This window comes from Phacochoerus africanus, chromosome 9 (assembly GCF_016906955.1).
Source record: "Phacochoerus africanus isolate WHEZ1 chromosome 9, ROS_Pafr_v1, whole genome shotgun sequence".
Lineage (NCBI taxonomy): Eukaryota > Metazoa > Chordata > Mammalia > Artiodactyla > Suidae > Phacochoerus > Phacochoerus africanus.
In genome coordinates this window covers 39,372,035-39,385,131 of record NC_062552.1, presented here as the reverse complement: position 1 = coordinate 39,385,131, position 13,097 = coordinate 39,372,035, and the positions used below count along the sequence as shown (strand labels likewise).

Genomic DNA, 13,097 nt, shown 5'->3' with positions numbered 1-13,097 from the left:
AGTTTCTATGGGAATTTTAAGTGGCTCATGGTAAATAAGTCTCAGTTCCTTTTTTTTTTTTTTTTTTGGTCTGTTTAGAGCTGCACCTGCGGCATATGAAGATTCCCAGGCTAAGGGTCCAATTGGAACTGTAGCTACCGGCGTATGCCACAGCCACAGCAACGAGGGATCTGAGCTGTGTCTGTGACCTACACCACAGCTCACGGTAATGCCAGATTCTTAATCCACTGAGTGAGGCCAGGGATTGAATCTGAGTCCTCATGGATGCTTGTCAGGTTCCTTAACCACTGAGCCACGACAGAAACTCCTCGGTTCCATGTTTTAACCTATGCTTAGAGAAATGTAACTAGCACACATTGGTGACGTCTCACAGTTTTTCCTAGAACAAAGCTAACTTTAGTTAAATTTCTTTTCCAAAGTGAGGGGGAGTCAATCTAAAGAAAACTTTAATTAAATTTCTTTTCTGAGGTGAGGGGGAGTCAATCTAAACAATACATGGGGATGACAAAATCTGTGGAGGTGGTATGTGGGCATGGGGACACGCCAGACCAGGCCTCCGAGATGCTCCCTTCCTGTTCTAAGGCTCGAGGCTTCAAGGACTCCAGAGCCGCCAGGGCTAATGTAGACTCAAGATAGAACCAGGAGTGGCCGTTATGGCTCAGTGGGTTAAGAACCCAACAGAGTGTCTGTGAGGATGCAGGTTCGATCCTTGGCCTCACTCAGTGGATTAAGGATCCCCCATTGCTGTGGCTGTGGTAGGCTGGCAGCTGTAGCTCCAATTCAATCCCTATCCTGGGAACTTCCACATGCTGCCAGTACAGTCCTGAAACGAAAAAGAAAAAAACAACAACAAAAAAACAACCGGAGCTTGGGGTGACGGTGGCCAAGGCCACATACCCAGTGTGGTGATGGGCTGCAGGCTGGCCCGAGGGAAGTGCATCTTGTCACTTGTGCTATGGCGTTTGTTGGCAGCTGCAGAGCCAGAGCCCAAGCTGGTCAAGGCTACTTCTTCTTGGATCTCTGCTGAGGGCTGTCCATTCTGCAAAGGCCCGCCTGGGAAAAAGGGGCAGGGGGGAGTCAGGATGAGACCTGACACTGGCCACCACGGGGACCGCAGCTCTTTCCCATAGTCCCGTGCTTCCACCAAAGGGGTCCGATTCTGGTGTTCCACGCAAAACCGACACACAGTCTAACCGACGAACTGATGGGGAGACAGGCATCCCTTAGGATGACAACCTTCGCACAAGTCTCATCTGAGTACTGGTCTCTGGACACCATGTGGACATAGGGATTTTGTTTTCCTAGGATCTCCCATGTGCAAAGCTCTAAACAGGCACAAAGGGAAAACCACAACAAGGGAGACCAAGGCTCTGCTCCTGAACTCCTAAACTGGTGGGGGAGACCAGCAATGTCCCAGGGGGCTCCAGTCGGAGGAGAGAGAGGGGAGCAGGGGGGGAACAGGCAGACAGATGGCCCTTGGGGGAACTCTAAGACTAATGGGGATGTGGGGAGGTACAAGATGTGCAAAGCGGCATGAATACCATATAATACTTCAATTACGTCTGTGGTTTAGTGCTGAGAAGACAGGGAAACCAGGAGCCTGGCCCAAGAGGCTCCAATGGGACTTGAGCCAGGTTGCTCAGAAGCCCAGGCCCTGGGAATCAGGTTTCTGCCCTGGCTCCAGCTCTCAGCGCCGCAGCGCTCTCCTCCGCGGCCACGCGGAGGCGCTCAGCACTCGTGCGCAGACCGGGCCTCCCTCCCAGGGCCCCTCACCGTTGAGGCACTCCATCTCCGGCTCCTCGCCCTCGGGCTGCTTCTGAAGCCGCTTGGCCTTGCAGCGCTTCTTGCAGTAGAACATGAGGCCCAGCACAGCAATGATGTAGGCCACAGCGGCGCCCACCGACAGCCCGATGGTCTGGATCATCTTGTACGGGGGAGGGCTGCCTGGGCCCTCTGACTCCTCAGGCACTGGCTTGTCTGACACACACACATACAGGGGTGAGCAGGAGCTGCTGAGGCAAACCCAGCGCCACTTCTCATCCAGAGCCCCAACCCCACCCCACGCCCACGACAAACTCTCAGACACTTGAGGGCCTGACCACTCCAGGAGGGTCACCACCATCACTGGCTTCAACCAGGGCCAGGTCCTCCGAGCCCACTGAGGCCGGAAGGAACTCTGCAAGAGTTGAGTGAGGCCAGTGATCCCCAAGCTGGCTAGGCATGCAACTGAGAACACACATGAGAAAACACCTGTCCCCACCACCACAAACCCACCCTTTTTTTTTTTTAAGGGCCGCACCCAGGGCATACGGAAATTTCCAGGCTACGGGTCCAATTGGAGGTGCAGCTGCCGGCCTACGCCACAGCCATAGCAATGCTGGATCGAGCCTCATCTGAGACCTACACCACAGCTCATAGCAATGCCGGATCCCTGACTCACTGATCGAGATCCGCATCCTCATGGACACTAGCTGGATTCATTTCTTCTGCGCCACAATGGGAACTCCCACACTGTTTGTTAATGAGGTTTCTAAGTGACTTGATACTGTCAGTCTGGAGGAGCTACATCTGGGAATTTCTGGTTTGTTTGTTTGCTGAGCCCACAGCATGCAGAAGTTCCCAGGCCAGGCACTGAACCTGAGCCACAGCAGTGACAACACCAGACCCTTAGCCTTTTGAGCCACCAGGGAACTCCAAGGAACTTCTGGTCTAGAATCCCAGCCAGCACCCAGCACAGAGCAGTTTCTTTAAGAAGGGATTTTCTGGTTTAGGGGTTTTCAGGGGTCAAAGGTCCCAGGGAGAAAGAGGTGCCAAGAGAGAGAAAGGCTCAAGGAAGAGGCCATGCAGCATCCCAACTGTCACACACACTCAGTGGTTTCAACCAAGGAGGCTATCACTGCACAGTACTCATTATAAGTAGAACCTCCAAGCGTGCCTGTCGTGGCTCAGCAAGAATGAACCTGACTAGGATCCATGAGGATGAGGGTTCGATCCCTGGCCTTGCTCATTGGGTTAAGGATCCAGCGTTGTCATGAGTGGCAGTGTAGGTCGCAGATGAGGCTCGGATCTTGTGTTGCTGTGGCTGTGGTGTAGGCCGGCAGCTGTAGCTCTGATTCAGCCCCTAGCCTGGGAACTTCCATATGCCGAGGGTGCAGCCCTAGAAAGCAAAAAAAAAATGAAATAAAATAAAATAAGCAGAACCTCCCATTTAAACCACTGCCACCTTACAGACAGAGAAACAAGCTCCTGGAGGGGAAGGAATCCCTGCCAGGGTCTAGAACTGGATGGCAGGAGAGGCCAGACCCAAACCCCGGGTCCCTGACCCAGGGCTTTCCACCTGACATCCATCCCCTCTGGGCTCCGGCACAAAGGAACCTTGTACTGGTGGACGCTGCCCTGATCCTCCCCCGCCTGCCTGGAGGCGGGGTGGGGGGGACTAGAAGGAGGTATTTTAGGACAAGAGCACCCCCTCCTTGCAACAGGCACACACATCCCCGATGTGCAGCATTTAAGTAGCAGCTCAAGTCTAGGCAAGGAAACTGAGGTGGCCCCGTGGAGGGGACACAGCCGAATCTCTGTTCCTGCTGCCAAAATGGTTTCAGTGCCTTCTGTGCACAGGGGACCGAGGAGTACAAGGATGAGAAAGAAGCCTGGCCCCACTACCCCTCCAGGGCCCATACCCACGACGTAGAGGGGGGCCTCCGTGTGCTTGATGTTGCAGCTGTTGCCTGCGATGCAGGTGTAGCGGCCCGAGTCCTCAGGGGCCACATCGTGGATCACCAGGGAACCATTCTGGAAGATGTGCATCCTGCCAGGAGAAAAGCCCCAGTATTGCTCGCTTGGGCGGCTCCCAGGAGACTGGGCTGCAGGAGACATGGGGTAAGTGTGGGAAGGAGACAGCTTACCTGGGTCCCAGCTTGGTGGGGTCCAGGATGCGGTCTTTGCCCTTCCACTGAATGAGCGGCTTGGGGTCCCCCTGGGCCTCGCACCGAAGCAGGGCCGTGTGGCCCTGGTACACGGTCGTGCGCTCTGGCTCCACCTTGAAGGTGATGAACACTGGATGGGAAAGAGCCCGCGAGGGGCAGAGAGCAGTGAGCAATGGGGCTGGCAAGGTGCAGGCCGCTGCCCCAAGGGGCCCGCCAGCCCTGGCCCCAGCACCCTACATGGCCGCACCTGCCACAGTGAGCTGGACGTGGGCACGGATCTGGCCCTGCAGCCCATTGGAGGCGATGCAAGTGTAGTTGCCGGCGTCATCGCGGGTCACCCTGGAGAAGTGCAAGGTCCCAGCGTTGTCTGTCACCCACTCTGGGAGGCTGCTCCCATCTGCAGGGGCAACACAGGGAAGTGATGGGAGGGACCAGGGTTCCACGGGTGGCCAGGAAGGCCTTCAATCACTTACCTCTGCTGAAAAGCAAGCCACTGCTCCTAGCTACCCACGCACAAGGTCTAAAGTCCTGCACCAGGCCTTGGGAGTCCCCATGACTCACTCCTAATTTTTCAGCCTCACCGCCTTCTACTGCCCCGTATAACACACCACTTCCACCAAACTGGTTTTGTTTGTTTGTTTGTTTGTTTGTTTGTTTTAAGGGCTGCATCTGCAGCATATGGAAGTTCCCAGGCTGGAGGTTGAATTGGAGCTGCAGCTGCCAGCCCACGCCACAGCCACGGCAACGCCAGATCTGAGCCGTGTCTGTGACCTACACCACAGCTCGTGGCAACGCCCAATTCTTAACCCATTGAGCAAGAGGCCAGGGATCAAACCTGCATCCTCATGGATACTAGTCAGGTTCTTAACCCACTGAGCCATGACAGTAACTCCCAAACTGGACTTCTGATTGGGCCCAGGACTGGCTTTGTTCTCACCCTCAGTGCCTGTCACTCCTGACACCTAGAACCCATTCCTGCTCTTTGTCACCGTCCCAGGCTTCAGACCCATCTCAAGTCCCACCTCCCATAGAAAGCTTCCCAGACACCTGAGCAGAGAGAGCCTGCTTGCTCCTCAGAACCTACAACCCCACTCTCTAAACTCAAGGTAAATGGGAATGTAAAAGCCCTTTAAAAAATAATCTGGGGAGTTCCCATTGAGGTGCAGTGGAAATGAATCCGACTAGGAACCATGAGGTAGTGGGTTTGATCCCTGGCCTCACTCAGTGGGTTAAGGATCTGGCATTGCCATGAGCTGTGGTGTAGATTGCAGATGCAGCTGGGATCTGGTGTGGCTGTGGCTGTGGCTGTGGCCCGCAGCTGTAGCTCCAATTTGACCCTTAGCATGGGAACCTCCATACACTGTAGGTGTGGCCCTAAAAATCAAAAAAAAAAAAAAAAAAGAAAAGAAACAAACTTGGCCACACGCATTGAGGACTGTAAAGGACTGTACAAATGTGCATACCCTCTTATAAATAATTATTCCATTTCTGGGAATCTTTATTTATTTATTTTGGGAAACGAACCCAAATCCAGAAAAAACTTAAAGATATTTGTTGCAGCAATAAAAAGAGAGAAAGAAAGACAGCCACAGACAGAGGGAGGGAGAATGGTTAACTACCCTAATGTCCAACATTTATGGAACATTTAAATAAATGAAAGTGAATCCAATCATGTGATATTACTGCAATTATCAAAAACAATGTTTATGTATGGAAAGCATGGGGAAATGCTTGATAATGTTAAGCCAAAAAATGACATAAAATTACATACCGTTACCTGCACCTTCTATTTCTAAAATAAGCATGACTTATATAATAAGTAAAAAATTATATGTCCAATAAAATTGCTATGTAAAAAGAACAAGATGTATGTAAGGTAAGGTACACACCCAGAGAGGACTGAGGGTGGGATTATGCATTATTTTCTTCCCAATTTTTCTAAAAGATGACTTTCATGCTTGAAAGGCGGACTATTTTGAAAAGGGGGAAGGAGGACTTTAGAGCCCTGTCTGGACCAATCCATCACTTGCTGTCTTTAGTTGACTTAAACATTGTCGCATTCGCTGTAACCTGACCTCCTTTGTGTCTGGCTTTTTTCTTCTAACTGGACTATAAATCCGCCGTATGTTTCTCGTCTGTCCCACACTGCCTGGCATGATGGTGGGCACAGAGACGCTCATCTAACCAGTGAGTGGACAGCCTGCTGCCCTCTGCCCCACACCCACACGGTACCCACCTGCCCGGACCCACTTAATAGTGGGCTTCTCTCGGCCAGTGGCTGAGCAGGGCACCGTGGCCTCCTTGTCAAACTCCATGCACTGCTGTGGCCGGGGCGGTGGTGTGAACTTGAGCTTTTCTGTGTCAGTGGAGGGAACGGGGGGGTGGGGGGGGAACTGAGGGTCAGGCCCGCAGGTCTGGGCCCTGCGGCGCCTTCCCTCTCCTGCCTGCCAGGCCGAGCGCCCTCCCCAGCAACACGGGCTCACCCAGCACTTGCACGCGGGCCTGGGCCTCGATGCTGCCGGCGGGGGTGCTGCTGACACAGCGGTACCACGTCCCGTCATACACCTCCACGCTGTTGATGCGCAGGGTCCCGTTCTTGGAGACCTCAAACCGCGAGTCCTGCGGCACAGAGACGGGACCGAGAGTGGCCTCAGCGCGCGCCCCCCCCCCATCGTTTCCCAGGGGGCTACTTAGGGGGACAGTGTGCCCTGGAGGTGAGCACAAATGCTCTGCGTCCCCTCCACCGTCAGCAATCCCCATTCTCACCTCCGAGATGAGCATCTGGTTTCTGTACCAAACGACTGTGGGTTTGGGTGTGGCCTGGGTCAGGCAGTGCAAATAGCCGGGCTTGCCCTCCTCCAGCTGGCTGTCTTGGGGCTTCTTCAGCCACGTGGGCACAGCTTAGAGAGGTGGGGAGGAAACAGAAAGTTGATTAACATGTCTGCAAAACCTACAGATCCAATTCCAAGAAACTGTAATGGTCCCCCCACCATCCCCCAACACCAGGTCCCAGTTTGCAAACACTTGTCTGCTCTGGCAATAACTGCAGCAATTACCCCTTCCGTGAAGGCCCTGTGCAGGCACCTTTTTTCCCTTTTTTTGTCTTTTTAGGGCCGTACCCACAGCATAGGAAATAACAGGGGATCTAAGCTGAGTCTGAGTCTTTGACTACACCACAGCTCACAGCAACGCCAGATCCTTAACCCACCGAGTGAGGCCAGGGATCGAACCTGCAACCTCATGGATCCTAGTTGGTCTGGTTACCACTGAGCTAGAACGGGAACTCCCCCAGCACCTTTCAAATATTAGTTAATGGTCATAATAAACCCCCAGGGTATGTATTTCTATACCCATTTTACAGATAAGTCGGAGGTTCAGGAGTTCCCATGGAGGCTCAGTGGTTAACGAACCCGACTAGTATCCATGAGGATGCAGGTTCGATCTCTGGCCTTGCTCAGTGGGTTAAGGATCCGGCCTTGCTGTGGCTGCAGTGTAGGCCGACAGCTGCAGCTCCCATTTGACTCCTAGCCTGGGAACCTCCATGTGCTGCGGGTGCGGCCCTAAAAACACGAAAGAAAAAAAAGACAAAAAAGAAAAAAAGAAGTCAGAGGTTCAAAGAAATAATGGTTGCTCTACAGCAGAAATTGACAGAATCACTGTAAATCAACTACAATAAATTTTTTTTAAAAAAACGGAGTAATGGTAATTTACTAATACCTGACAGGGATAGCATTGAAAACTCTGGTCTGCAAAAATCCTTACTTTCTTATTATACCAGAACGTTCCAACGCTGGGTCCTCGCATCTCTGCTCTGCTTTAGCCATACGCATCCTCTGAATGATTTCATCCAGTCCATGGCCTTCAACACTGTTCAGGTGGATGAGTCCCAAAGCTACAGCCTGGCTCCTGACCTCCCCCCACGAACTTCAAACTTGCAAATCTTACTGACATCTCTAATTGGATATCTAACAGGCATGTCAAGTCTTATATGCACAAAAGAGAATATTTAATTTTCCTCAAATCTGCTCACCCCAGTTTTCTCTATCTCAGTAAAGAGCCCTACAATACAGGAGTTCCCGTCGTGGCACAGTGGTTAACGAATCCGACTAGGAACCATGAGGTTGCGGGTTCGGTCCCTGCCCTTGCTCAGTGGGTTAACGATCTGGCGTTGCCGTGAGCTGTGGTGTAGGCTGCAGACTCGGCTTGGATCCCGCGTTGCTGTGGCGCTGGCGTAGGCCAGTGGCTACAGCTCAGATTCCACCCCTAGCCTGGGAACCTCCATATGCCGTGGAAGCGGCCCAAAGAAATAGCAAAAAGACAAAAAAAAAAAAAAAAAGCGCTACAATACAGTCGATTGTACAAGCCAAAAACCTAGCCTTGGCTTCTCTCACCACACCCTCCCTGTCCCCATCACATTCATTCTACACACTCTATCTACTCAGATCTGAAACGTATCCTGGAATTCCCTGGTGGTGCAGCAGGTTCAGGATCCGGCAGTGTCACTGCTCTAGCTGGATTCCTGGCCCAGGAACGTCCTCATGCCACAAGGGAAGCCAAAAAAAGAAAAAAAAATGTATCCTGAATGTGACCACCTGTCACCTCCACTGCCACCACCTCTGTTCAAGCCCCTTCAACAACTCCCCTAGGTGATTACACTCATCTGCTACCTGGTCTCCTGTTTAGACTCTTGCCCCTAGGAGTCCAGTCTTCTCAGAACAGTCAGAGTCATCTTTTATTTTTATTTTTTGCTTCTTAGGGCTGCACCCGCGGCATATGGAAGTTCTCAGGCTAGGGGTCGAATCAGAGCTATAGCTGCCAGCCTACACCACAGCCACGGCAACTCGGGATCTGAGACACGTCAGCAACCATACACCACAGATCACAGCAATGCCGGATCCTTAACCCACTGAGTGAGACTAGGGATTGAACCCGAGTCCTCCTGGATACTAGCAGGTTCATTACCGCTGAGTCATCTTTTAAAAATGTTACTCTCAGACTCAAACCCTGCAAAGACTTCTCATTCTCCATCTTGTTGGGGCAGACCATTTGCAAAGATGGCTGTAAACGATCCTCTCATCCCTTGCATTTCTTTGTAAGGTTATGTTGCCACTTTCCCATCAAGAGGCAGGGTCTATTTCTCTACTGCCTGGAATCTGGATGGCCTGTGACTTGCGCCATCCAATAGAACATGGTAGAAGTGACACTGTCCAATTTCTAAGGCCATGCCTTGAGAAGCCACTTTTGCACTCTTGGAACCCAGCCTCCCCGAGAGGAAGCCTGAGCTAGCCTGCTGGAGCAGCCACGTGTAAGAGAACCAAGGCACCCTGGTCAACAGCCTTGATCAATTGCCAACTGCCAGACACGTAAAGACATGGGGAAGAGCCAGCTATTAGCCGCTATATCAGCTGACTGCAAACACATGAGCACAGCCAAGAGCAAGTGGGGCTGATGAGCCCTCCCAGGTGAACCCTGCCCACAGACTCCTAAGCAAATCAGTGCCTACTGTTTCAAACCACTAAGTTTTGGAGTGGTTTGTTACACAGCAGTGGATAACTGATACACTTAGAACCCAAGTTAAAGTCCTTACCATGTTCTTAGGAGGCCCCACGGGGATGTAATCTACCTCGCAGACCACCTCGACCACATTCACTATCACTTATTCAACTCAAGCCACATAAGCTACTGCTGACCCTCCAACTTACAAGCCCATTTCCATGTCAGGGCCAGTCCCCATGGCTCCCCCTTTCATTTAAGCATCAGCTCAAACACCGTCCTCTAAAAAGGTCTTTTCTAAACTCTCCCTGGCCCTTATGCCATCCCTCTTTCATTTATCCTGTTTTATTTTTCTTCATGGCTCTACTGCCACCTCAAATTATATATTTGTTCATTCAATCTTTTCCCTTGCCTGCTTTGTTTGCTATTACATTACAAGCTCCACAAGGGGAGAAATTTTTTTGCCTGCTTTGTTCACTGCATTCCCAGTACTGGGAACAGTGTTGGCAGGCACAAAGAAGGCATTCATAAACCTGTTGATGGATGCAGGGATGGAGCCCACCCAGACAAACTGTCCCCCCATCCCACCCCCACCCCTGCAATTGGTCTAGCCCACGTGTATCACGCTCTAACTTCAGAGGCCTCCGTCTCAGGGCACAGTGCAGGCACAGGGCACAGCTCAGCCAGTGTCAAATGGCTGATCAAAGTCAGAGCTCCACCTCCAGCATACAGATGCATCACCTGTTAAACACTCTCTGCCTGGCCCCACCCCCAGAGAGTCTGGGCCAGGAGATCCAGAAGAAGCTTGCAGATTTGGCTTTCTTTCCTTTTTTTTTTTTTTCTTGGTTGCAGCCATAGCATGCAAAAGTTCCCGGGCCACAGGTATAACACAGGTATAACAGAGCCACAGCAGTGACAACGCCAGATCCTTAACCTGCTGAGCCACCAGGGAACTCCCTAGATTCTACATATTTATTATTATTTTTAAATTTTATTTATTTATTATTTTTTGTCGTTTTCAGGGCCGCACCCGCAGCATATGGAGGTTCCCAGGCTAGGGGTCTAGTTGGAGCTGTTGCTACTGGTCTATGCCAGAGCCGCAGCATATGGAGGTTCCCAGGCTAGGGGTCTAGTTGGAGCTGTTGCTACTGGTCTATGCCAGAGCCACAGCAAAGCCAGATCTGAGCCATGTCTACGACCTACACCACAGCTCACGGCAATGCCAGATCCTTAACCCACTGAGCGTGGCCAGGGATCGAACCTGCAACCTCATGGTTCCTAGTTGGATTCATTAACCACTGAGCCACGAAAAACTCCAATTCTGCATTTTTAAAAGCCCCCCAGGTGCAATTGATTCAAGGATCTGATGTTGCTGCAGCTATGGCAGAGGTTGCAGTTTCAGCTCAGACTCAACCTCTGGCCTGGGGACTTCCATATGTTGTGGGTGCAGCTATAAAAAAATTAAATAAATAAATAAATAAGAGAACCCCCAATGAGACAGGTAACCAAAGACCCCAACTGGAGAAGGGCTGACCATGCTGCATGTTGCTGTGGAAGCGTCCTGAGCACACATTACCTGTGTGCTGCAGCTTCTCACCTGAGCCAGGTACCTGAACATAAGAGTGCACATCTCCACGCTTTCAGTATCTTCATGGGAATAATATCATCACATCTTACAAATGTACAAAGTCCTTTTCATGTCTGAAATCTTTTTGAGTTTGAAATTTACCTACTTGGAAAGATGTAGAGGAAAATAGAAGAAGCAGGTAGCAAAATGGTGTGTGTGTGTGTGTGTGTGTGTGTGTGTGTGTAAGAACTTGTCTTGTGTAGCCTTTTAAATTATTACAGAGCTCCCGTTGTGGCTCAGTGGAAATGTACCCGACTAGTACCCATAAGAACGAGGGTTCAATCCCTGGCCCTACTCTGTGGGTTAAGGATCTGGCATTGCCATGAGCTATGATGTAGGTCGCACACATGGCTCCGATCTGGTGTGGTTGTAGCTGTGGCGCAGGCCGGTGGCTGCAGCTCTGATTTGAACCCTAGCCTGGAAACGTCCAAATGCCACGGGGGCAGCCCTGAATAAATAAATAAATGAATTATTACAGGGGTTGAATTATTATAATGAATTAGTATATATAAAACTCTATGCCCATTGCAAGGGTATATAGGTTTTTATCACATGCATTTTCAGTCATTTTATTACTTTTCTCTCCTCTTATTTCACAAATTGTATGTGCATTGTAGAAATTTGGAAAGGATAATAAAATAATAACCACCTATAACTTTGTCATGAAAGTTTCCTTGCCAAGAAAGAAAAAAATAAAATTTCTTTTTATCTATGTCACTGATCTTTTTGCCTGTCTTGTAGGGTAGGTAGGGACTTATTAGCCCCGTTATTGATGAAGAAACTAAGCCCTAGAAAGGCAAATGACTTTCTACCCATGGTCACTCCATGCACTGGGGACAGAGTGGGACCTGGGTCTCCAGACTCCCACTTCATTGCTTTGTCCTCTGCAGTCAGAGGACTAGTTTTCTATGAGAGCTGTCACAGCCGCTGCGCCTGGCTCTTCCCTTTCTGCTCCAATATCACCTCCCAGCGGCTGGCCGGTTCCCAAGCCAGCAGAGCTCAGAGCAGAGGGGCTCAGGTGCGCAGCAGGGAAGCCTCTGTCCATCACACCCAGAGCCCGAGCCTTCCCCGGACCTGGGCACCCGCCTCCTCGCCTCCCGCTTCAGGGCAGAGGTGCTTACTGGCCACGGTGATGTTGACGTCCTGATGCCTCTGACCGGCCAGGTTGGCTGCATGGCAGGTGTAGACGCCAGCATCACTCTCGGCAGTGCTGGCAAACACCAGCTCGTGGCCTTGCTGGGAGACCCTGCCATGGGTAGGCAGCCGGTTCCCTTCGTGCTCCCACCACACAAGGGGCGCCGGCAGGCCCTGGGGGGGCGTGCAGGCCACTCGCTCCTCGCTGCCGGCCGTGAACACCCGTGGTTCGAATGGTGCCATATCTTCAATCTCTGCAGGGATGGGGGCAGACAGCTCAGTGACCATGGGGCCCAGGGGAATTTGTCGTTCTCCCACAGCAAGCCAAGCTTTGCCCTTTCCGGCACAAGCCCTCCCAAGCCCCTTGGCATCTCCTCTTCCTCCCGCCACCCTGCAAGCCACTCTGAGTGGACGCAGGAGCCTAAACCTCTACACGCCAACAACAGCTTGGCAGCCCTTACCTCGGCACCCCAGACCCAGGGACCCACCTGCCAGGTGGAGTGTGGCCTCTAGGACAACAGGAGGGCCCCTCTGGCCCTGGCCTATGCAGCGGTAGACCCCTGCATTGCGTGGCCGGACCTGGGTCAGCAGCAGGGACCCATTGGCAAACACTGTGGCTCTGCGGAGGTGCGGGGGGCTGTGGAGGAGAGAGTGCTGTTCGGAAGGGAACCCAGTAGGTGGCACCCCCATCTTGTACAGGTCAGACGTGTAGGAAGGACTCCACCAGGAACAGGGCAGAGAAGGAAGCAGACATGCCACAGTGGTGTGCATGTATGTGTGTGCGCACATGGGCACGCGTGCGTGTGCACTTGTCCGTGTGTGTGTAGGGGGCATGTTCTAACTACAAGAGACTCAGCTTTGGGGCAGCGAGGCCAGCGGCAGTGCAAATGAGAGGCGGTGAGTAATCACCAAGTGAC

General features: G+C 51.9%; 1 protein-coding gene across 1 annotated transcript in view; it reads right to left on the bottom strand.

The window, feature by feature from the left end:
* The window catches only part of PTK7 (protein tyrosine kinase 7 (inactive)), a 68,976-nt gene that overhangs the window by 12,602 nt on the left and 43,277 nt on the right, over positions 1–13,097 (bottom strand). Inside the window, exons 6-15 of the mRNA XM_047795262.1 lie at positions 12,669–12,817; positions 12,168–12,434; positions 6,693–6,826; positions 6,410–6,545; positions 6,163–6,282; positions 4,174–4,323; positions 3,906–4,056; positions 3,681–3,808; positions 1,774–1,977; positions 898–1,053 (exon numbers count right to left, since the gene is read on the bottom strand). Coding sequence (XP_047651218.1) covers positions 898–1,053; positions 1,774–1,977; positions 3,681–3,808; positions 3,906–4,056; positions 4,174–4,323; positions 6,163–6,282; positions 6,410–6,545; positions 6,693–6,826; positions 12,168–12,434; positions 12,669–12,817 — 1,595 coding nt within the window. The remainder of the gene's footprint in view (positions 1–897; positions 1,054–1,773; positions 1,978–3,680; positions 3,809–3,905; positions 4,057–4,173; positions 4,324–6,162; positions 6,283–6,409; positions 6,546–6,692; positions 6,827–12,167; positions 12,435–12,668; positions 12,818–13,097) is intronic.